General features: G+C 43.8%; 1 protein-coding gene across 11 annotated transcripts in view; it reads left to right on the top strand.

Annotated features, from left to right (window-relative positions):
- LOC100583865 (kelch-like protein 23) overlaps positions 1 to 25,371 on the top strand; it is a 63,172-nt gene that overhangs the window by 9,996 nt on the left and 27,805 nt on the right. The window contains exon 4 of one of the 11 annotated variants that reach the window (XM_003254234.3): positions 7,380 to 9,869. The exons of the other annotated variants lie outside the window; for them this stretch is intronic. Within the exon in view, the coding sequence (XP_003254282.1) occupies positions 7,380 to 7,690 (311 nt within the window). The 3' untranslated portion in view covers positions 7,691 to 9,869. Of the gene's footprint in view, positions 1 to 7,379; positions 9,870 to 25,371 lie in introns of those variants that run through there. 11 annotated transcript variants of the gene reach the window in all.

A 25,371-nucleotide genomic window follows, 5' to 3' on the forward strand; every position in this document is an offset into this window, starting at 1 on the left:
GGCAGAGACGCTCCTCACTTCCTAGACGGGGTGGTGGCCGGGCAGAGGGGTTCCTCACTTCCCAGACGGGGCGGCCGGGCAGAGGCACTCCTCACATCCCAGACAATGGGTGGCCGGGCAGAGGTGCTCCTCACTTCCCAGACGGGGCGGCCGGGTAGAGGCGCTCCTCACATCCCAGACGATGGGTGGCCGGGCAGAGGTGCTCCTCACATCCCAGAAGGGGCGGCCGGGCAGAGGCGCCCCTCACCTCCCAGACGGGGCGGCCGGGCAGAGGCGCCCCTCACCTCCCAGACGGGGCGGCCGGGCAGAGGCGCTCCCCACCTCCCAGACGGGGCGGCCGGGCAGAGGCGCTCCCCACCTCCCAGACGGGGCGGCCGAGCAGAGGCGCTCCTCACTTCCCAGACGGGGGCGGCCGGGCAGAGGCGCTCCTCACTTCCGCTTCCCAGACTGGGTGGCGGCCGGGCAGAGGCGCTCCTCACTTCCCAGAAGGGGCGGCCGCGCAGAGGGGCTCCTCACTTCCCAGACGGGGCGGCCGGGCAGAGGTGCTCCTCACTTTCCAGACGGGGCGCCCCGGCCGGGCAGAGGTGCTCCTCACATCCCAGACGGGGCGGCCGGGCAGAGGCGCTCCTCACTTCCCAGACGGGGCGGCCGGGCATAGACGTTCCTCACATCCCAGACGATGGGCGGCCAGGCATAGACGTTCCTCACTTCCTAGACGGGGTGGCGGCCGGGCAGAGGAGCTCCTCATAACCCAGACGATGGGCGACCAGGCAGAGACGCTCCCCACCTCCCAGACGGGGCGGTGGCCAGGCAGAGGCTGCAATCCCAGCACCCTGGGAGGCCAAGGCAGGCGGCCGGGAGGCGGAGGCTGCAGCGAGCCAAGACCACGCCACCGCCCCCAGCCCGGCCAACACCGAGCACCCAATGAGCGAGCCTCCGTCTGCAGTCTCAGCACCTCGGGAGGCCGAGGCGGGCAGAGCACTGGAGGTCAGGAGCTGGAGACCAGCCTGGCCGACATGGCGAAACCGCGCCTCCAGCCAAAGGAGAAAAGGCAGGGAGGGGTGGCGGCGCGCGCCAGCAATCCCAGGCAGCCCGCAGGCCACGGCAGGAGAATCACGGGAGCCGGACGCTGGGAGTCTGCAGCAAGCTGAGTGTACTCCAGCCTGGGCCACAGAGGGAAGGACGAAAGAAAAAGAAAGAGGAAGGAGGGAAGGAGGGAAGGAGGGAAGGAGGGAAGGAAGGAAGGAAGGAAGGAAGGAAGGAAGGAAGGAAGGAAGGAAGGAAGGAAAAGTATTAATAAGTCATGGCAAATTGAGAATCCAAAATAAATGTTAAATTATAGTAGAAATCAATGGTAACATAATATGCATCCACGTGTAAAGTTTTGATTTCCATTGAACTTTTTCCTGATAAAACATAAAAAACAGACTTTAAATCAGTACCTTGCATGATGTGTTCTGTTTAGCTTTCACAGTCCTTAAAATATTTTTGAACTGCCTTGTTACCAATATTTAAAATTTAAGAGATTTCAAGTAAAAATCATGATTTCTGTCCTTTAGAAGAAATGGGAAGACCTGGCCGCCTTGGATGTATTCCTTCTAGGCAGCAGTCATGGGAGCCGGGGGGCAGCTGTTCCCCTAAATGAGGCTTGTGTGCTCCGTTCACCACAGTCCTTCCAATTCTCCTCACGTCACTGACCTAGGGGGCCTGTGCTGTTGTTTTTCTTGCTCCTGGCTGGCTTTGCTCAGCTAGTCTGTTAAATCCTTAAGCTCTTGAAGGCTGTGTGCATCTGCATCCACTGAATTATAGCAAGGTTTATTTCTTACGGATTTTAGCAGTACCTCCTGAGGAATTAAAATGTCATCCTCGAGTTGACTTCTTAGAGATACATTGCTTACACTGAGAAGAAATGACTATTGTTATTTTTTAAAGATAATATAAGTATTATATTTTATCTTAACCCCTTTAATGGGGTAGTTTGTATAATTGGAAAACACGGGACTATAGTTACATTGAATTCAAGGTGACATTTATTGAGACCCTACATTGGAAAAGGTAGGATTCTGATAATTATGTAAGATGATTAAGTGCTAGTCTTTACTGCCGTAGAAGCTCAGAATCCAGGAGCAAATATACATACATAATTGAAATACAGGACAGTCTCTGCTAAGTTTTGTAAAAACAAGTGCTATTGAAATTGAGAATAAAAAGAGTGTAAGTCTAATTAAGGGAAATCTGACCATCTTAGAATGCTTCCAACGGTAGGTGGTTATGATCTGGGCCTTAAAGTGTGGCCCCAAATAAGGAAGCTAGTTTTTGACGAAGGGTTTTTCTGGCAAGAAGTCAGCCCAATGGAGGAAGGTGGAAAGGAAAGTTTCAGGTGTATTCCATTACCTGGGAGTAGACATGAATGAATGGAATGGAAGAGGGTAGAATGGGAGATCGGATGGGAGAGCTCAGTTGGAGAGCATGTCATGGAGAGCTTTGAATGGCAGTCTGAGTAATTTTTTTTTTTTTTTTGAGATGGAGTCTCGCTGTGTTGCCCAGGCTGGAGTGCAGTGGTGTGATCTTGGCTAACTGCAACATCCGCATCCCAGGTTGAAGCTATTCTCCTGCCTCAGCCTCCCAAGTAGCTGAGATTACAGGCGCCGCTACTTTGCCCGGCTAATTTTTCATATTTTTAGTAGAGATGGGGTTTCACCATGTTAGCCAGGCTGGTCTCAAACTCCTGACCTTGTGATTCGCCTTCCTCAGCCTCCCAAAGTGCTGGGATTACAGGCGTGAGCCATCACACCCAGCTGAGTCTGGGTAGTTTTTAAAATGCAGAATCATACAGGTTTTCGAGCAAGAGAATGATGTGTGATCAGCTCTAGGTTTTTTGTTTTTAAAGACAGTCTCGCTCTGTTGCCTAGGCTGGAGTGCAGTGACACAATCTTGGGTTCAGCGATTCTTGCATCTCAGCCTCCCAGGTAGCTGGGATTACAGGCATGCGCCACCACGCTGGCTAGTTTTTGTATTTTTTTTTTTAGTAGAGACGGGGTTTCACCATGTTGGCCAGGCTGGTCTTGAACTCCTGGCCTAAAGTCATCCACCCGCCTCAGCCTCCCAAAGCACTGGGATTACAGGCCTGAGCCACTGCACCTGGCCCAGCTCTGGTTTTAAGAAGAGAACTCCTGGCTGGGTGCGGTGGCTCACGCCTGTAATCCCTGCACTTTGGGAGGCCGAGGTGGGTGGATCATGAGGTCAGGAGATCGAGGCCATCCTGGCGAACATGGTGAAACCCCATCGCTACTAAAAATACAAAAAAATTAACCAGGCATGGTGGCGGGCGCCTGTAGTCCCAGCTACTCTGGAGGCTGAGCCAGGAGAATGGCGTGAACCCGGGAGGCAGAGCTTGCAGTGAGCCGAAGATCGTGCCACTGCACTCCAGCCTGGGTGACAGAGTGAGACTCTGTCTCAAAAAAAAAAAAGAAAAAAAAAAGGAAGAGAACTCCTTTTAGGTAGATTGGGAGAAAGACAGCAAGGGGATCTACTAACACTATTGTGTTTAACCAAGGGAGAAATGATGAAAGCCTGAAGAAGTGTTAGGAGTAGAAAAGAGGGGCCGATATGAGGAATGTCATAGATTCAACAGCTGATTGCTTTCTTGGCTGACAGCATACAGGAGATGAAGGAGAGAAAGGAGTTGACAGTCGTCTCAGGGTCTCTGGCTGGTTGTCTGAGAGAATGAGGTATACTGAAGGAGAAGCTGACAGGAAGGGAGAAGAGGGGAGATGATGAGCTCAATTTTATAGTTTAGAGCAAAGGAATCATTGGATAACCCAAAAGAGCTGTCCAGCGGGCAAAGGGAAATGTGGGTTTGCAGCTGAGAGGAGGGAGGTAGCTGAATGTAGAGATCTGGGGATTGTTTGCTTGAATGGTGGCTCTGGGTATGGGGATGAGTAAGATGCCTTGGTAGGGTGTGACCAGCAATACAGCTACGGGCAGAATCCTAGGAAACGGGCAGAGTTGAGGGATAAGCTGAGGAACAAGAGTGTGTGAAGAGCCAAGAGGAAGCAGTACGTGATGAAGGACCTGTGGAGAACTGTGTCAAGTGGGGAGAGAACTTTCCTGGCCCTGCCATTTATTTACCTGCCTTGCCATCGGCAAGTAGATTAAGCTCTTGGGCCTTACTTTCCAGTAAAATCAGGAAGTTAGACTACATAAACTTTACAGGCTCTTCAATGAGAAAAGATCTTAGGAAAAAAAATTGAAATCAGTTCAAATGGATATTGTGGTTTTCTCTGAATCCCTCTAGTTGTTTGTTCATATCACTCATCTAACACTGAATACAGACTGCTGTGTGTTGATGTTTTATACTTGTGTGTAAACTTTTGAGCCGTGACAGATGGTGTCACTCCCATTCTTGATTATTCATTTGTTCGCTTATTCATGTCTAACATATCTGCTGTGTGCATCCTACATGCTGCTATATACTCAGTGCTAGGAGCACAGTGAGCCAGGCACAGTCCCAGAGCCTCAGTGGCTTAGAGGGGTTAACCAACAAGAAAAAAAGCAGTTACAGGTCAGGAAGAAAAAGTTCCTATCCACAGTAATAGAACATGTGTTGTATTTGAGTAAAAGAGAAAAAATGATTAGGAATCACTTTACTTAAATATTTTTACTGCTATAGGAAGACAGATGGCTTTCTTAACATATGAATCAAAAATTGGGGTGTTTTGATAAACTCCAAGTAACGTAAGAAAAGCCTAGTGAGTGATGTTGAATCACTTTTACCAACTGATAAAATATTTGAACTATCATTTATTTTCACAATAACCATTAATTGAATGATTCATATAATTGATATAAGCAGTATTTCACAAGTACTTGAAACAAGTAAATCCTATAAAAATTCAACATATAAATAACTGGAAAGTAAAAAATGAGTTTTTAACAAGTAGGATAATTATTTTCTTGGATGTCAGTAACTTGAGAAAAATATGTGAAAGTGAAGCAAAAATGCAATCTTCTAAGACTTTCCTTAGCTGTCAAAACCTAGGGAGGGCCGGGCATGGTGGCTCACGCCTGTAATCTCAGTGCATTGCTTGAGTCCAGGAGTTCAAGACTAGCACCTGGGCAACATGGCAAAACCCCACCTCTACTAAAAATATAAAAATTAGCCAGGCATGGTGGTGCGCACCTGTAATCTCAGCTACAGTGCACACCTGTAATCCTGGCTACTTGGGTGGCTGAAGCATAAGAATCACTTGAACCCGGGAAGCAGAGGTTGCAGTGAGCCGAGATTGTGCCACTGCACTCCAGCCTGGGAGACAGAGTGAGACTCTGTCTCAAAAAAAAAAAAAAAAAAAAAAAAAAAAAAAAACTGAGGGAGAACTTTACTGATAAGAAGTTGTCTTCCACTCCTAAAGAGGAAATCCCTTTTTTTTTTTTTTTTTTTTTTTTTTTTAAGAGACAGGGTCTCACTGCATTGCGCAGACTAGCCTTGAACTCCTGGGCTCAAGCAGTTCTCCAGCCTCAGCCTTCCCAGTAGCTAGGATTACAGGTGTGCACCACCACACTCATCTGGAAATCACATTTCTGATTGTATTATTCTTTCTAAAGAGGGGCTTGCTTATAAGCTTTCCTTCTACGTTATAATGTGGGGACACATTGGGACACAAGCATACAAAGTACAATTCATTCATTATTCAACAAATATTTATTGAATTCTCACAAGGTGCCAGTCAGTTGCCATTCTCCAATTAGGAATAGGTTAGTGAGCAGGACACAGTTCCTGTGCTGCCAGGAGGGAGAGAGAGACAATAAGAAACACACCTGGCTCACACCTATAAGCCCTGCACTTTGAGAGGCTGAGGCAGAGGAGGATCTCTTGAGGCCAGGAGTTGTAGACCAGCCTGGGCAACAAAGGGAGACCCCATCTCTACAAAAATACAAAAATTAGCCAGTTGTGGTAATGTGTACCTATAGTCCCAGCTTCTTGAGAGGCTGAGATGGGAGGATTACTTGAGCGCAGGAGTTTGAGGCTATATTGAGCTATGATTGTGCCATTGCACTCCAACCTGGGTGACAGAGCAAGACCCTGTCTCTAAAAAAGAAAAGAAAAGAAACATTCCAGATAATGAGAAGTGCTATGGAGAGAATTAAAATAGGATGATGTGGTAGAGACGCCTGCCTGGCCACTTCGGGCTGGGTGGTCAGGGAATGCCCTTTGAAGAGGTGAGAGTAAGACAAGACCAGAATGACAGGAAGGACGCAGCTGTGCAGAGACCTGGGGAGAGGAGAGACTTCAAGGCAGAAGGAACAGCTCAGCGATAGTGCGCTAAATCTTTCCTTGCTTTAATTTGAATGCGTTGACAAATCCTCCTTTTCCTTTGGGGCTCCAGCTAGAGGTTTTTAAGTGTAATTTTATGACTGATATTCCCAGAGAGTGAACTGACAGGCCAGGAGTGATGATAAAAGCGGGAGTGTGGAAGAAAACAGGGCAGAGACCAGGATGAGGCAAATGAGATGCTTCAGGCACAAAATGTAAGGCCACGCGGTGCAAATGACTCACAGAGTTCTGCCTCCCTGCATTTTGCACCCTAAGCACCTCGCTAGCCTCACTCTTGTCACAGCCCTGGGAAGAAGGGAGAAGTAGAGTTGTGAGATATCCTGGTGCTTTGAAGATCCAGCAGGTTTGGGTGTAGAGGGGGAGATAAAATGGAAAACACTAAAATAGCCTAGGAGGAGGACCCCCCATATACATACATCCAGCCCCGGGACCCGGATCCCACACAGCAGCCCTCCGCCTGGGGGCGCCCTTCACAGCTTCTCAGGATGATAGACTGTCATGCCCCACAAGTCTGGGTGCGTTTCTTTAGCTTCTTGAGTTCATAACTGGACTGGCAGTGTGAGAAGCACACAAGGCCACCCTGTGTGGCACCTGTGGCAGCAGACATGCCAGATTGCCTGCCATTGGTTAAGGAGACAGCTGCCAAGACCTGAAGGGACACCACCGCTTATCGAGTGTGTCTTTCTGTAAGGATTCTACTGCTACCATCTTTTACAGATAGGTGTCAAGTAAAAGTTGTCTGTGTTGGGAAATTACCAGGGAGGTGATCTATTGGGTGAGTTTCCTCCCTGGCCTCCTGCAGAGCCAGCTTAAGGACAAGCTGAAGGATAATGGCAGCATGGCAGGAACAGGCAATCTGAATTAGGTGACAGGGAATGATTTTCAGCCTCAGCGTTGCAGTGTTGTGTGCCTGAATCAAAATGCCACCACTCCCCTATTTTTTTGTGTGCTAAATTGTAAAGGATTATTACATTACCACACTGTGGAATCTCTTTTGTTTGTTATCCTTTAAAAAATTGCTCTTTTCTTTTTTTCTTTTTAAAAGAATATGGATTGTGCTCAGTTCCATTTGAAAATAAGCTCTATCTAGTCGGTGGACAAACTACAATCACAGAATGCTATGACCCTGAACAAAATGAATGGAGAGAGATAGCTCCCATGATGGAAAGGAGGATGGAGTGCGGTGCCGTCATCATGAACGGATGTATTTATGTCACTGGAGGATACTCCTACTCAAAGGGAACGTATCTTCAGAGCATTGAGAAATATGATCCAGATCTTAATAAGTGGGAAATAGTGGGTAATCTTCCCAGTGCCATGCGGTCTCATGGGTGTGTTTGTGTGTATAATGTCTGATTGAATCTGCAGAAATGACCAAGCAATCACTTTTTTGGAGTATAGTTTAAAAAAAAAAATGAATGCAGGGTTTGAAGTTCCTTACCTGATAATTGTGTCTGGCACATGATAGGGGATCAGTAAATTGTAATTCCTAACCCCACTCTACTCCCAAATATGGTGATTCACGGTCAAGAAAGATCATATATATATACACAGTTGTATCAGTGGGATTAATACCTATAATCTCTGGTTTTCAAAGGTAATATGGAATATTTGACACTTGATAAAATGTGAACTACCTTTGTAGTGAATCTTTTCCTCTTGGTAGCATCAACACTGGGGATAAATCAGAACCATTCTGTGGAATGAAATGTTTCTCAAGAGCCTTATAGTAGATAGTACATATTAAGATATCTGGCTGGGCATGGTGGCTCATGCCTGTAATCCCAGCACTTTGGGAGGCTGAGGCAGGAGGATCACTTGAGCCTAGGAGTTGGAGACCAACCTGGCAAGACCCTGTCTCAAAAAAAAAAAAAAAAATTTCCATTTAGCTAGCAGGAATTTGAAATTTAAAGAGGGAATCTTCTCTACCTCTACAAAATCAACACTTAACACTTTTTTCACCTTCAGAATTATTTAGAATGTGGATTTACTTTGTCTAGTTTTTTTCCTTTGTAGTGTAATTTATTGTTATTATTCTCTATTTACTGACTACCAGAGATATACAAAATACTGTGCAACAGATTGTTACTGTTCAAAGAGTTTACAAACTAAATTTAAAAGAATGGCAAGTCCGAAAAATCAATGAGAAGATAGTGAAATATTTGTTTATGCTAAGGACTGTTTTTAATTTTCAGCTTTGATGTATGTTGCTAGTTTAGGTGTCTTTAGTTCAAGCATGTTAGGAAATCCTCTTTATTCTTAAATATAGATACATGTCTGCATATATGATTGAATTTTAGAGCCAGAAAGCATGTAGAGCAGTTGTGATTAATAGAAAATACATTGACAAGAAGATATTTGCATTTATTTCCCAAAGCTGCCACTAACTAGATTTTGTGACTTAAGTCGTTTAACCTCTCCTTGATTAGAGCTTCCTGAGCCATGCACACTGGCACTGCAAATCACAGATAGGCCTAGATATGGATCGCCTCACCCCTTGCTACATCCAAAGGTGGCCTGGGTGGCTGGAGCCTCTGGGCCAGAACTAGCTTTGTCCATTTTCCTCAGTGTGTCTACAGCATCGCTTTCCATGTGTGCCATAACTTGGGAATAGTTGGGATGTGTTGCTTAACTCCTTTACACCATTAGTTATCTGTGAGACCATCTATTCCACACTCTTCATTTTTTAAAAAGAGACAATTATTTTTAACTTTACTGAAGTTTAAAACTACCTAGCATTTCTGATTAAAAAAAGTTTTAGAAGGAAAATTTTAATGCATTTATTTCAGATGGCATTTTAAATAGATACAACCCTTTGGAAACAAAATATGGTACTACATAGCAAGGGCTGTAAAAATGACCATATCCTTTGCCCCATAAATTCTACTTCTATACTTTTAACCTTAAAAATAATTCAGAAAAAAGATAAATGCATGAAGACGTTTATGTCTGCATCCTTTATAATAACAAAAATTGGGGAAAAAAATCTCCATGTCAAAGAAAGTGGGATAATAAAAATAGTAAAATATTATACTGCCATTAAAATAATTACTTGGAAGACTGTAGAAATGTGGACATGTTTGATATGGTAAGTAAAACGAGCACAATACAAAATAGTATGCATACTATGATTGTGACTTTGTAAAATCTTTATGCATGTGGAAGGTAATATGCAAAACAAATTCATTGTGTTAGTGTAGCGGGATATGGAATGACTATTTAAATCTTTTCTTTAACATTACTTTGTATTTTCAATAAAAATAAATCACTACGTAGTAAGACTGCTTGAATTTGGGCTGATTGGGTTGAAGGATAGTCTGAATTAATGAAAACAACTGAATTATAGACTACTTCGATCTGTAATTGAATTGTAGACTATTTTATTGCTCTGAAGAACATTTAGCAATTAATGCTAGAACTAATATGCTGCCCAGTAGTGCTTTAGAGATCCACTTTATGGCATAGGTGAGAACAATTGCAGTCACCTTCCCCTCCTTTGCCAGTTTCTGTAGGTCCTATCAACTCCTGAGTCAAGTCCGGCCTTCTATGGAAAATCTTTCCTGTTTCAGCCACAGTAAGACTCCCATTGTCACATTTAAGAATTGGTCATTTATATGTGAGTTGTGTATCTCTTGGCTAAGTTAGAGATTATGGACCGCATCTTATTCTTGGCCTTCCCAAGATCTAGTATTTCATATGTATGTCCAGCATAAAAGGACGATGATAAGGATTATTTTTACAGAAAAGCATGCTGGAGGTGCTTGAAGGATCTTGAAAATAGTTTGTGATCTGAAGTATTTAATTTTCAGCTCCTATTTTCTGTTTGTTTTTTGAATTTTTTTTTTTTTTGTATTTTTAGTAGAGACAGGGTTTCACCATGTTGGCCAGGTGGGTCTTGAACTCTTGACCTCAGGTGATCCGCCCATCTTGGCGTCCCAAAGTGCTAGGATTACAGGCATGAGCCACTGCGCCTGGCCTCTTTTTGAATTTTTAAAATGCTGTACTTTGTGTCAAAAGCTCCTGTTTTCTGTTAAAAAAAAAAAAAAGAAAATATTTTTGCTATGGATTTGTGCACAGCAGAAAGGATTAAAAAGGTGTACAGCTGGCCGGGCGCGGTGGCTCAAGCCTGTAATCCCAGCACTTTGGGAGGCCAAGGCGGGCGGATCACGAGGTCAGGAGATCGAGACCATCCTGGCTAACACAGTGAAAACCCGTCTCTACTAAAAATACAAAAAATTAGCCGGGTGTGTTGGCGGGCGCCTGTAGTCCCAGCTACTCGGGAGGCTGAGGCAGGAGAATGGCGTGAACCCGGGAGGCGGAGCTTGCAGTGAGCCGAGATCGCGCCACTGCACTCCAGCCTGGGGCACAGAGCAAGACTCCGTCTCACAAAAAAAAAAAAAAAAAAAAAAAAAAAAAGGTGTACAGCTTTCTGTCAACTTTTTCAAATTTGAAGTCACTGCAGTATGATGAAAAATATTTTACTAAGGCCAAGCATTTTAGTAATGCCCAGGAGTTTCAGGTTACAGTGAGCCATGATCACACTGTACTCCATCCTGAGCAACAGAGTGAGACCTTGTCTCTACCAAAAAAAAAAAAATTATATATATATATACACACACACACACACACACATATATATGTATGTATTTTTGTCTTTCACTAAAATCAAATGCAAGCCATTGCTTTGGGAGGTCAAACATTATTTTACAAAATAGTGAAAATCATGGAGATTATTTTAAGCATGGATTAATTAAGATGAGTTTATCCAAATTTTAGAAGTTGTTATTTCTCTTAGGTTTTATTTTCAGTGTTTTAGCTGGAACTGAAAGAGGATTAGCATCTAGGGTACTTGCTCAAAGGCATATTGCCCTATGTTTTCACATTTATATAAATAAATATCTGTAAGCCCCAACCCTCAATGTGACTATATTTGGAGATACAGCCTTTATGGAAGTAATTAAGGTTAAATGAGGTACTGAGGATGGGGCCCTGATTTAACATGGTAAGTGTCATTATAAGAAAAGACACCTTGCTGTCTGAAAGCCAGAAGCAAGCCCTCACCAGAACCCAACCATATTGGCACTCTGATCTCAAACTTCCAGCCTGCAGAACTGTGAGAAAAAAATTGCTTGTTTGTCACCCATTATGGCAGCCTAAGCTGACTAATACAGACTGCAGAGGAGATCGCCATTTATATGATCAATTTAGGTGCTGGATCAGCCAGTAGCACACAGTCAGCCCTCCATCCTCCCTCCCTTCACATATGCAAAGCAACAAAAAACACTTGTTTTATTAGTCTGAAAATGTCTGAAACTATAAATACGGCTTACATTTCTTAGGTCACAGCAGACACAGCTTGGGGCTTCTGTCTGCCTTAGAGCAGCTCTTCCAAAGGCTGTGACTGTGCTGATGCCCTAACTCTTTTTCTATGGGACACTTACACTTGGACTATGCTATGGTTTGGATGTTTGACCTCTCCAAGTCTCATGTTGAAATTTGCTCCCCATTGTTGGAGGTGAGACCTAATGAGAGGTGTTTGAGTCATGGGGGCAGATCCCTCATGGATAGATTAACCCCCTCCCTTGTGGGTGAGTTCTAACCCCCTCCCTTGTTGGGTGAGTTCTCTGTTCCAATGAGAGCTGGTTGTTAAAAAGAGCCTGGCACCTCCCTTCCATTCTCTTCCTTTTCTTGCCACGTGATCTCTGCACACACAAGCTCCCCTTTGCTTTCCACCGTGAGTGGAAGCAGGTGTGAGGCCCTCATCAGATGCAGATGCCCAATTTTGGACTTTGCAGCCATCAGAATCATGAGCTATATAAACCTTTTTTTCTTTTTTCTTTTTCTTTTTTTTTTTTTTTTTTTTGAGATGGAGTCTTGCTCTGTCACCAGGCTGGAGTGCAGTGGTGCAATCTCGGCTCACTGCAACCTCCGCCTCCCCGATTCAAGTGATTCTCCTGCCTCAGCCTCCGGAGTAGCTGGGATTACAGGCGTGCACAACCACGCCCAGCTAATTTTTGTATTTTTAGTAGAAACGGGGTTTCACCATGTTGGCTAGGATAGTCTCAATCTCTTTACCTTGTGATCCATCAGCCTTGGCCTCCCAATGTGCTGGCATGAGCCACCCCACCTGGCCTAAATAAACCTTTTTTTCTTAATAAATTACCAGTCTCTGGTATTCTTTTATAACAATACAAAATGGAATAAGATAGAAAATTGGTACTGAGGAGTGGGGTATTGCTTTAACAATACCTAAACATGAGGAAGCAGCTTTGGAACTGGGTAATGAGCTGAGGTTGGAAGAGTTTGGAGGGCTCAGAATGTAACCAGACTTAGGTTCAGCTGCTGCCACTCAAACACCAGACATTAGAGGCTAGGATTGGTGGGAGGAAAAGCAGGTTTAATTGGAGAGCCAGCAAACTTGAGAACATAGTGAACAAGCATTCAAAAGTACCATCTTTATTTTTTTCTTCAACTTTTATTTTAAGTTCCCAGGTACATGTGCAGGATGTGCAGATTTGTTACGCAGGTAAACATGTGCCATGGTAGTTTGCTGCACAGATCATTCCATCACCTAGGTATTCAGCCCAGCGCCCATTAGCTGTTCTTCCTGATGCTCTTCCTCCCTCCAACCCCCATCCCCACAGGCCCTAGTGTGTTGTCCCCTGCCATGTGTCCATGTGTTCTTATTAAAATTTACCATAGGGTTTTTAAAGGGAAACTTGGAGACATGTGGAGGTGCAGAGTACAGGGTCTGTGTGTCTTGTTCCAGTGGTTATCTTGGGTAATGCCTGTCCAGAGGTCTGGTTGGCATTATCTTGACTTCGGCCTGATGATGGTGGACTAATTGTTGGTTACTCCCTCCAAATGGGAGGATTCCTCAACGAGGGCTCTTTCCCTGGTTTGTTTCAAGGTTAGCCTCTGGGATTTCTCAAGCAAGAGCCTAATTAGATAAACATGCATTGCTGAAAGAGAGTGTCTAGAGAGGGAAGGAAGAAAAAGAAAGTGGGTGATTTTTAACACCGAGGCCCCTGGTTACAAGAAGACAAAAAGATGAGGAATTTAGAGATTGGAAATTCTAAGAGGTTGGAACTTCTTACAGATTGATTAATTGGTTATGACCAAAATGCTGACAGAAATGTAGACAGTATGTCAAATGGGGACTTTTAAAAAATTAAAAAAATTTAAAAAAGAAATATAGACAGTAAAGGCCATGTTGACAAGGTCTCAGGTGGAAATGAGGAACTTACTGGGAGTTGAAGCAGAGATCACCCATGTTACAGCACAGCAATGAACTTGGCTGCATTGTGTCCATGCCCTAGGGCTTTGTGGAAGACCAAACATAAGAGTAATGACCTAGCGTAATTGACAGAAGAAATTTCTAAGCAGCAAAGCAATCGAGAAGTGTCGTGATTACTTTCAACAGCATATGTTGAATTGCAGCAGCAAAGGGATGACTTAAAGGCAGAATTTATCATTAAAATCAGAGTGTAAAATATTGGAAAATTCTCAGCCTGGTCATGTAATAGAGAAGGAAAGAGCATATTCAGGAGAGGAATCCAAGGGCATGGTCAAGCTGGAGCCACAGGTTGCTAAACAGTTTAGGGTGACAAAAAGGGATCTAGGTACTAATAGTCAAGACAGTGGGGAAAAGGCCACAAAGGCATTTCACAAATAGAAATTTCCACTGGGCAGCCACCCCTCCCATCACAGGCCTAGGGGTATTAGGAGGACAGATTGGTTTTGGGGGACAGGACCAGGGCACCACTGCTCCTCACTGCTTCAGGATGCTGCTCCCAGGCTGTAGCAGCTGTAGTTCAAATGACCCCAGGAGCCCCAGATAAGATTGGTGCTGCTGGTCCAGAGGGCACAAGGTAGAAGCCTTGGTGGTATCCACGTGGTATTAATTCTGCAGGCCCACAGAATGCAAGAGCTACGGAGATGTGGCTTCCACTTAGATTTCAGAGGATTTATTGGAAAGCCTGGGTGCCCAAGCAAAAGCCTGCTGCAGAGTCAGACCCCTCACAGCAAGCCTCTGCTAGAGTAATGCCTAGTGGATTTGCAGGAGGGCCACTGCCCTCCAGCCCCCAGAACGATAGAGCCACCAGCACCTTCAGCCTGGAAAAGCCTCTGGCATTTGACTCCACCTTATGAGAGCAGCCACATGGGCTGCACCCAGAAAAGCCACAGGGATGGGTCTGCTCGAGGCCTCAGGACCCACCAGTGTGCCCAGGTTGTGGGACATGGAGTCATAGGAGATTATTTTGGAGCTTTAAGATTTAATGCCTGCCTGCTGGGTTTTGGACACACATGGGGCCTATTACCCGTTTCTTTTCACCGATTTCTCCCATTTGACATGGGAATGTTTGACATGGGAATGCCTGTATAACCATTGTATCTTGGAATTAAATAACTCGTTTTTTATTTTACATGCTCATAGCTGAAAGGAACTGGTCTTGAATCTCAGATGAGATTTTGGACTTTGGACTTTTGAGTTGGTGCTGGAACAACTTAAGACATTTGGGATGATTGAGATGGATGATTGTACTTTACATGTGGGAAGGACATCAGTTTTGGGGGCCAGGGGTGGAATGCTATGGTTTGGAAATTCTTCCCCTCCAAACCTCATGTTGAAATTTGATCCCCAGGATTGGAGGTGGGGCCTAATGGGAGGCATTTGAGTCATGGGGGCAGATCTAGAGCTGTGGTTGGCCAAGTTCCCTGCTATTGGGACTCAGCTGGTGTGCATGAAGAGAACATACAGATGCCTAGTGACTGGGGATGGGGGATGATGTTAACTTCTTGGTTCTAGGCCTTCCTGACACAGTTCTATTCCTGTCTTTTCCACAGTTGGATGGTGATGTGACCCAATACATCCTTTTTTGTTTTGAATCAAGTTTCTATCTCTTGCAACCAAAAATGTGCTAAGTCAAGGAAGGGCTTTGTCCCTTGTTAAAATGTAAATATTTTTGGAAAGCATGCTGTGTTTTCTATCACTTCTGTAAGAAATTACCACAAACTTAGTAGCTTAAAGTAATACAAATTTATCTTATAATTCTGCAGGATAGAAGCATGGTACAGGTTTCACCTTATCAGTGTTAGGAGCCTTAATTCTCCTTTCCATGTAACCTGATACATAGATTCCAAAGATCAAGATGTAGACATCTTTAGGGGACCATTACTCTGCATACCACACATAGTGATATATTGTCTTATCCTGACTTTCGCAATTCCATTTGATTTGAGAGGAGATTCTGACAGAAAGAAAAAGAAAAAAACAGAAAACAGTGATGGGTGTCAGGAACTCCTGAGGGGTGGAAGATAGAAAGTAGGTTTAGGGAAAAAAAAAGAAGTTAGTGACAGGGTCATTGACTATTAGACCATTCTGCCAAGGGCTGGAAGCAAAATATAATGCAAGACAAGTGACTAACTGTGTCAAACATGTAGATTATCAAGAGCCCCAGGTCTTTTTGCATATTAGGAGGCCATGTAACTTGAATCTTAATTGCTCTAAGCCAATCATAGATAGTCCATCCTCCTTGCCAGTGTTTGGTGGAGGAATGTGTGTGAAGCAGTTCTAACCTCTAGGATATTAGAAGAAGGGTTCTAGGGGGGTGGTCCTCTAGCAAAAAAAAAAAAGGTTTTTGCTCCTAGGAGAGAGAGAGAAAGACTTAAGGTGATAAAGAGTTCATCTTGCTTGAGGCTAATATAAAAAGTTGTTTTCATATAATTTATTTGCCAATTATTATTTTGAGACGAAGTCTTGCTCTGTTGCCCAGTCTGGAATGCAGTGGCGCAATCTCAGCTCACTGCAGCCTCCGCCTCCTGGGTTTAAGCGATTCTTGTGCCTCAGCCTCCCAAGTAGCTGAGATTACAGGTACCCCACCACCTCCAGCTAATTTTTGTATTTTTAGTAGAGACGGTATGTCACCATGTTGGCCAGGCTGGTCTCGAACTCCTGACCTCAAATGATCTGCCTGCCTTGGCCTCCCAAAGTGCTGGAATTACAGGCATGAGCCAGTGTGCCTAGCCCAATTATTATTAAATGTCAATCTATATAAGACAACCAAAGTATTTCATAATATCAAGTATTTCATAAGGTGTTTTAGCTATAGCAATTATTATTTAACATCTAAGAAATAGAGCAGTGTAAGAAAATAATATTTACAAAGTTATAAACTATCAATACTGATATTAAAGCTTCATTAGGCCAGGTGTGGTGGTCACACCTATAATCCCAGCACTTTGGGAGGCCCAGGCTAGAGGATTACTTGAGGCCAGGAATTTAAGACCAGCCTGTGCAACTCCGTCTCTACAAAAAAATCCAAAAAATTACCTGGGCATGGTGGCACATGCCTGTAGTCCTAGCTACTCGAGAGGTTGAGGTGGGAGGGTCACTTGAGCCCAGAAGTTTGGGGCTGCAGTGAGCTATGATCATGCCACCACACTCCAGCCTGGGTGACAGAGTGAGACCCTCTCTCTCAAAAAAAAAAAAAGAGAAAAAAAAGCTTCATTAACTATCACAATAGTAAATAACACAACTTACCAATGCTTCACATTTGAAAGACTCAATATGAAATTAATTCTATTGTCAAGAAATTAAGTGAGAGGAATTTTCATTTTTATTGAAGGTAATAAATAAAGCATTACCTAACATTATATACTAGTCCTTTTTCTTATTTATTTATTTATTTTTTCTTGAGACAGAGTCTCGCTCTGTCGCCCAGGCTGGAGTGCAGTGGCACGATCTTGGCTCACTGCAAGCTCCGCCTCCCGGGTTCACGCCATTCTCCTGCCTCAGCCTCTCCTCCGAGTAGCTGGGACTACAGGCGCCCGCCACCACGCCCGGCTAATTTTTTGTCTTTTTAGTAGAGACGGAGTTTCACCGTGTTAGCCAGGATAGCCTCGATCTCCTGACCTCGTGATCTGCCCGCCTTGGCCTCCCAAAGTGCTGGGTTTACAGGCGTGAGCCACCATGCCTGGCTTTTTTTTTTTTTTTTTGAGACAGGATTTCGCTCTTGTTGCCTAGACTGGAGTGCAGTGGTGCGATCTTGGCTCACCGCAACCTCTGCCTCCTGGGTTCAAGCGATTCTCTCGCCTCAGCCTCCTGAGTAGCTGGGATTACGGGCATGTGCCACCACGCCTGGCTAATTTTGAATTTTTAGTAGAAACGGGGTTTCTCCATGTTGGTCAGGCTGGTCTCAAACGCCCGACCTCAGATGATCCCCCTGCCTTGGCCTCCCAAAGTGCTGGGAATACAGGTGTGAGCTACCACACCTGGCCAAGATATACTAGTCCTTTTACAAAAGAAGACATATATGTGGCCAAAAAGCATATGAAAAAAAGGTCAGTATTGCTGATCATTAGAGAAATGCAAATCAAAACCACAATGAGATAACATCTCACACCAGTTAAAATAGCTATTACTAAAAAATGAAAAAATAACAGATGCTGGTGAGGTTGTGGAGAAAGGAGAACATTTATACACTGTTAGTGGGAGTGTAAATTAGGTTCAACCATTATGGAAAGTAGTATGGTGACTCCTCTAAGAGCTAAAAACAACTATCATTTGACCCAGCAGTCCCATTACTGGGTATACAAATACCCAAAGGAATATAAATCATTTTACCATAAAGACACATGCATGCAAATGTTCATTGCAGCACTGTTCACAATAGTAAAGACATGGGATCAACCTAAATGTCTGTCAGTGACAGATTGCAAAAAGAGAATGTGGTACACATACATCATGGAATACTATACAACCTTAAAAAGGAGTGAGATCATGTCTTTTGTGGGAACATGGATGGAGCTGGAGGCTATTATTCTTAGCAAACTAATGCAGGAACAGAAAACCAAATACTGTATATTTTCACTTATAAATGGGAGCTAAATTATGAGAATCCATGAACACAAGGGAGCAACAAACACTTTAGGGTGGAGGGTTGGAGGAGGGAGAGGAGCAGAAAAAATAACTATTGGGGCCAGGCACAGTGGCTCACACCTGTAACCCCAGCACTTTGAGAGGCCAAGGCGGGTGGATCACTTGAGGTCAGGAGTTCAAGACCAGCCTGGCCAAAATGGCAAAACCCCGTCTCTACTAGAAGTATAAAAATTAGCCAGGCGTGGGTGTGCATGCCTGTAATTCCAGCTACTCTGGAGGCTGAGACACGAGAATTGCTTGAACCCAGGAGGCAGAGGCTTCAGTGAGCTGAGATCACACCACTGCACTCCAGCCTGGGCAACAGAGCGAGACTCTGCCTAAAACAAACAAAAAAACACTGTTGGGTACTAGGCTTAATGCCTGGGCAATGAAATAATCTGTTCAACACACCCCCATGACACAAATTAACCTGTATATCAAACCTGCACATGTACCCCTGAACCTAAAATAAAAGTTGAAAAACAAAAACAATATAGTAGTCTTTAGTAAAATTGGGGTATATAAATTATAAAAATGCAAGAAAAGAGCAAGTTGTGACACAAATTTTATGGACTATATAGCAATGAATATAAAAATATGACCAACAGAACTGTCTTCTGAAAATCCGGGGCATCATCATACAGTCTTTAACTCTGAATTGAATTTCGATGGTATTTTGAAGTTGTGAGTCATAGACTGTTAAACTCATACTTGGGCCCTCTGAGTTAAAAGATAATATTTTTTGCGGGGGCCTCACTGGACGGCTGTTGAGCATCCTGCTCAAACCTCCAGTGAATATTGTAGATTCCAACTGACTGCCTCCTAAGGGTGTTCTGAGCTAGTTTAGGAAGAGTCACTGCAAATTGTGCCACATTGGATACACAGGATTGCCAACATTTCAACTTTTACCTTTGAAATTCAAAACAGACCACAAGATCGTATACCTACAAGTACCTACGGAGGTTCTCGTTGGGAAATCTGAAATACCAGCACTGTATCCATCAGCCTTAATAGAGTGTAGTTAATTATTACCCACCCCCAACCTTTGTTCACTGGCATTTAAAAGTCAGGCTGGGCATGTATAATCTGTGAACACTTTCAGCAGAGACTTGTGAAATACATCTTTCATTTGAAAGTTCACAGACAAACTCTTGTTTCTAGTTCTTTCCTGGACAGATAAATACATAAAAGTGGTACTCGTGGTTTCTCGAAGGTGTGTTTCTGCAGCCCTTCTCTAACCCTTTATAGCTTTTCCCTCCTCACACCTTGACCGTCAAGGAAATGAGTCATACCTTCTTCCCTGTCTAGAGAACACAGGCCCTCCTTGTGCACGGGCAGACATTTGAGATAAGAACTTTACTAGTTGTATGATTTTTTGAAAACTTTATTTACTGTTAAATAAGATATGAATACAGAAATCCACATGAGACAAATGTACAGCTTAAGGAGTTATTAAAGGGCAACTACCTTGCAACTGGCATCCAGGTGAGGAGAGAATACCTTGCCAACTACCCCAGACACCCTCCACATGTACCTCCCAAACCCTTATCGATAACCTCTGTCTTCACTATGGGGATTATTTTCTTTCTCTTGGATATTATCCACTTGTATTATGAGCATCCTGTGGCTGCTGTAAAAAATTAAACTAGATGGCAACAGAAATGTGTTCTTTCAAAGTTCTGGAGGCCGGAGGTCTGAAATCAAGGTGCCAGCAGGGCTGCACCCCTGGGGGACCTAGGGAAGAATCCATTCTTTTCCAGCGTCCTGTGACTGCTGGCATTCCTTGACTTGTGGCCATATCACTCCAATCTCTGCTCCCTGGTCACATTGTCTCCTCCTCTTCCATCTGTGTCAAATCTCCCTCTGCCTAACTCTTATAAGGACACTTGTTGTTGGATTTAGGGCCACCAGGATACTCTGGGATGATTCTTTTCTTTTCTTTGTTTTTTGAGGCGGAGTCTCGCTCTGTTGCCAGGCTGGAGTGCAGTGGCAAGATCTCAGCTCACTGCAACTTCCACCTCACGGGTTCAAGTGATTCTCGTGCCTCAGCCTCCAGAGTAGCTGGGATTACAGGCATGTGCCATCACACACCCAGGTAATTTTTGTATTTTTTTAGTACAGATGGGGTTTCACCATGTTGGCCAGGATGGTCTCAATCTCCTGGCCTCGTGATCCACCCGCCTTGGCCTCCCAAAGTGCTGGGATTACAGGCATGAGCCACCACACCTAGCCTCTAGGATGATTTTCTTAAGATCTTAATTACATCTGCAAAGATCCTTTTTCCAATTAAGGTAACATTCATAGGTTCCAGGGAGTAGGATGTGGACATACTTGCATTCAACTCACTACGTCACCCAACTGTAAATCTCTAAACACTGTATTTAGCTTTGCTTTGTCTTTTAGCTCTCTTATTCTATAAATTCCTTATCCATCTCTTCTTTATTTCAACTCCTGGCAATTTATTTGTTGAAGAACCTTGATATATATCCTACTTTTTCAATGTTGGTATTTTACTGATTCATGTTGTGTAGATTAGCACATTCCTCTGTTCTCTGTATGTCCTATAAGTTGGTAGTTGGATCTAGAGGCCTAATCAGATTCAGGTTTGATTTGGTTTTTGTCAGGACTACTTCATAGGTGATGATGTATTTGACAAAAGATACCTAACATCTGGGCCAGGCGTGGTGGCTCACGCCTGTAATCCCAGCACTTTGGGAGGCTGGGATCACTTGAGGTCAGGAATTCGAGACCATCCTGGCCAACATGGTGAAACCCCATCTTTACTAAAAATGCAAAAAAATTAGCCAGACATGGTGGTGGGCACCTGTAATCCCAGCTACTTGGTAGGCTGAGCCACAAGAATCGCTTGAACCTGGGAGGTGGAGGTTGCAGTGAGTCAAGATGGTACCGCTGCACTCCAGCCTGGGCAACAGAGCGATACTCTATCTCAAAAAAAAAAAAAAAAAAAAAAAAGCCTAACGTCTGGTTGTCTGTATGTTAGCAGCCGTAGATGCTCAATCCTAGATCCTTAATTCATTAAGGATTGCAAAGTGGTGATTTCCAGTGTTATTGTCTCTTCCTTTTTTTTTTTTTTTGAGATAGAGTCTCACTCTCTCGCCCAGACTGGAGTGCAGTGGCGCGATCTTGGCTCACTGCAAGCGCCAGCTCCTGGGTTCACGCCATTCTCCTGCCTCAGCCTCCCGAGTAGCTGGGACTACAGGCGCTCACCACCACGCCTGGCTAATTTTTTGTATTTTTAGTAGAGACGGGGTTTCACCATGTTAGCCAGGATGGTCTCGATCTCCTGACCTCGTGATCCGCCAGCCTCAGCCTTCCGAAGTGCTGGGATTACGGGCATGAACCACCGCGCCTGGCCACTATTGTCTCTTCTTGGTCTATTTGTTTAAATACTTCTATAAAAAGAGACATTCCCTCATTTACTAGTTGTTTACTCAGAGTTATAGTTTGTGTAGGAAAGGCAGGTTAAATGCTTGATTCTTCCCTTTATTTACTAGTTTGCAAAATAGTTGTTAGCGTCCTCCAAAGATGATTTATTAGGTTTTTTTTTTTTTTTTTTTGAGACAAGAAGTCTCGCTCTGTAGCTAGGCTGGAGTGCAGTGGCATGATCTTGGCTCACTGCAGCCTCCGCCTCCCAGGTTCAAACGATTCTGCTGCCTCAGCCTCCCGAGTAGCTGGGACTATGGCGTGCGCCACCACGCTCAGCTAATTTTTCTTGTATTTTTAGTAGAGATGGAGTTTCACCATGTTAGCCAAGATGGTCTCAATCTCTAGACCTCGTGGTCTGCCCACCTCGGCCTCCCAAAGTGGCTGGGATTACAGGTGTGAGCCACCGTGCCCGGCGGTTAGGTTTTTAAAAAATCATTATTTAATCATTTTTAAATCATTAATTTAAACATTTTTTTTCAGTCCACTGCAGTTACTCTTATTCATGCATGATTTATTCCATCTTGAGCCAGTGGAGTCGTCTGCAGATTGTTTCCAACTACTTCAGTTAAAACCTTAATAGTTTTTGATAGCTTCTTTGCTATCTTGTATAACAAGATTCTCCTGGCCCATTTTGTACAATTCCTGCCTCAAACCTGGAATGAACCATTTGTTTAAGCAGCACTAGTTTCTTTTAGTGAGAAATGGTATTTCTCACTAAAGACTATAGTCTGGATGCTAGGGATGCTTATTGCTACTGGATTGTTCGTTGTCTCTAGGCCTAAAATCAAAATACGTAATAACACAGGTTGGGTGTGGTGGCTCACGCCTGTAATCCCAGCACTTTGAAAGGCCAAGGCAGGAGGGTTGCATGAGCTCAGGAATTTGAGACCAGCCTGGGCGATATAGCTCACTATAAATAATTCTAAAAATTAGAAAAAAAATTACATAACACAAAAGCAGGAGAGGGGTATTAGAATTTAACATGTTTAAGGTGCTAGCATTGTCAGGGAAATGGTAAAAGCATCTTAACAACTATAGGTAGCCGTTTTTCCCACAGGAAGTATTCTGGTTCTCAAGGTCACCTGGGATATCACATTGTAACTCATTGCTTTATTCCACATCTCTCTCTCTCTCTTTCTGTCTCTCTCCCTCGCTCTCCCTCCCTCCCTCCCTCACACACACATACACACACACACACACATACACACACCATTCTTAGAATAACAATGCCAACATGCAGTTTGGGTATGAATTTTTAATAATTCCAGATTTTATTTTATTTATTTATTTATTGAGTTTGTTTGTTTTGAGAAAGTCTCTCTCTCTGTCGCTGAGGCTGGAGTGCAGTGGTATGATCTCGGCTCACTGCAACCTCCGCCTCCCAGACTCAAGCAATTCTTGTGCCTCAGCTTCCCAAGTAGCTGGGATTATAGGCATACGCCACCATGCCTGGCTAATTTTTTGTAGAGACAGGGTTTCACAATGTTGACCAGGTTGGTTTCGAACTCCTGACCTCAAGCAACCCACCTGCCTCGGCCTCCCAAAGTGCTAGGATTACAGGCATGAGCCACCATGCCTGGCTGGATCTCTTAAACATTTTAATCAGAAAGCAGATGAGAAGGTGAGGTTGAAACTGGCAAGCTGCCACCTGAAACTTGAGATTTTAGTAAGAAGGAAAGAATGGTATGGAATTCCAGCCAGAAATATTAAACATACATTAAAAGTAGGAAAGTTTAGAGCATTTTGTTCTTCATAAAATTTTTTGAAGGGTTGAATTAATATTTTATTGTTATTTATAATCAGATGGCAGTATAGTCTCCATACTTCTTGTAAATAAAAAAAATTACAAGTTTTAAATAGCCAATGGCTGGTTATATTTTCAAAGAACATGATTAGATTGATTAATGGTTGCTTCAAGTTTTTTCTTATTAGCTCCAGATAATTCAAACACCTTTTGTCTCTTTTTAAAAAATTGTAAGGTTGGCAGGGCATGATGGCATATGCCTGTAATCCCAGCACTTTGGGAGGCCAAGGTGGGTGGGTCACTTGAGCTCAGAAATTCAAGACCAGCTTGGGCAATATGGCAAAACCCCATCTCTACTAAAAATACAAAAATTAGCCAGGCATGGTGGTGCACACCTGTAGTTCAAGCTACTTGGGAAGCTGAGGTGGGAGGATTGCTTAAGCCTTGGAGGCAGAGATTGTAGTAAGCTGAGATTGTGCCACTGCACTCCAGCCTGGGTGACAGAGACCCTGTGTCAAACAAAACAGAAACAAAACTGGAAGGTTAGCATGCATTTGACTTCACACTCTGAAGCAACTTCCTGACAGCCATATCCATTTCAAGGAACATCATACTGGAGTACTCTTCAGAGAGGTATCCTTCATAATTTCTGAAAGTCTTTGAAACACAATCTTTGTTAGAACTTCCTTCTGCTTTTCTCTTCCCCAATTCCTAGTATAAGGCATTTATTCTCAGAGGTTCAGCTTTTAGAAAGGCTCTTCCATATAACATTTCTGCTTGTCAACATGTTAGGAGGTCCAATAAACACACACACACACAAAAGAAAAGTATTTTCCAGTATTTTTAACACAAAGTTATTGGTTTAAAAACATGTCTATTCCCTTTTATATCTGCTTTTGAAAGAAGTTAGGAAGACAAGGTAATGGATTCCATAAGCTTTGTCTTCTTGAACAAGAAGAAACTTCTCTAAGAAAGTTTGGGGCAGGAATTGCACACAGTTAAGAAGCCCTGAATCCAAACATTTACTCACACTCACTAAAATGATAGCATACAACTGGTTTATGAAATCATTAGAGCTGCTGAAGGCTTCAGAAGCGGACTCCAGGGTGGCCAGCTGGGCTCAGAGTGGAGCAGGGTCAGGATGGACGAGGACATGCTGACCACCCTGAAGATCCTCATCTTCGTGAGAGTGGGGTGGGCAAGTCCCCCCTGCTCTTGAGGTTCACAGATGATACTTTTGATCCAGAACTTGCAGCAACAATAGCCTGATGTGACTGCAAACAGTATGATTAGAATGTATGCCAAGTGAAACAAAGGGATCACTGTCATAGAAGTTGCCTCAAATTGCAGTTGTCTGGAAAGCAATGTAAAGTGGACCAGCTGCCAAAAAAAACATACTCAGCGAGCTCCAAGCAAGTTTTGGGGGCTCCCCAAAACCAGTGAAGACTTCAACTAAAAGTAGAATTTCAAAGACTGTAATATGATAAGAAACCAAACCCCAAAATTAAGCATGAAGATCAGTGTCTGTACTGAACAGCCCCATCTGGTGGACACAGGATTTGTGTTATCGACTTGAATGTTACCAAGAATTGACGATTCCTGGCATCCGTCGGTGTTAGTTTAAGACAGTTGGATTAAGTGCCAAATACAGTAAAGCAAACCCAGCTTTGAGGTAAGGACCCCTTGAAGTAGTCATGCGGTGCTTTTGTTACGGTTCTCGGAGCAAGTCTTCCTCATCCCTCCCTCCCACCTTCTCTTGGCCTCCTTGTAAACCTGAACCGCCAGGTACCTCAATTTTCTTCCTGGCCAGACTATTGTTAATATTGTTAAATTGGTGGAGGAAACGGGTGAGCCACTGCTTGCTCTGCACGTTGTCCTCCAGTGCTGGGTCTTCAGGTAGTACAGCAGCCGCATGGCTTTGGCCTG

This window comes from Nomascus leucogenys, chromosome 22a, assembly GCF_006542625.1.
Source record: "Nomascus leucogenys isolate Asia chromosome 22a, Asia_NLE_v1, whole genome shotgun sequence".
NCBI lineage: Eukaryota > Metazoa > Chordata > Mammalia > Primates > Hylobatidae > Nomascus > Nomascus leucogenys.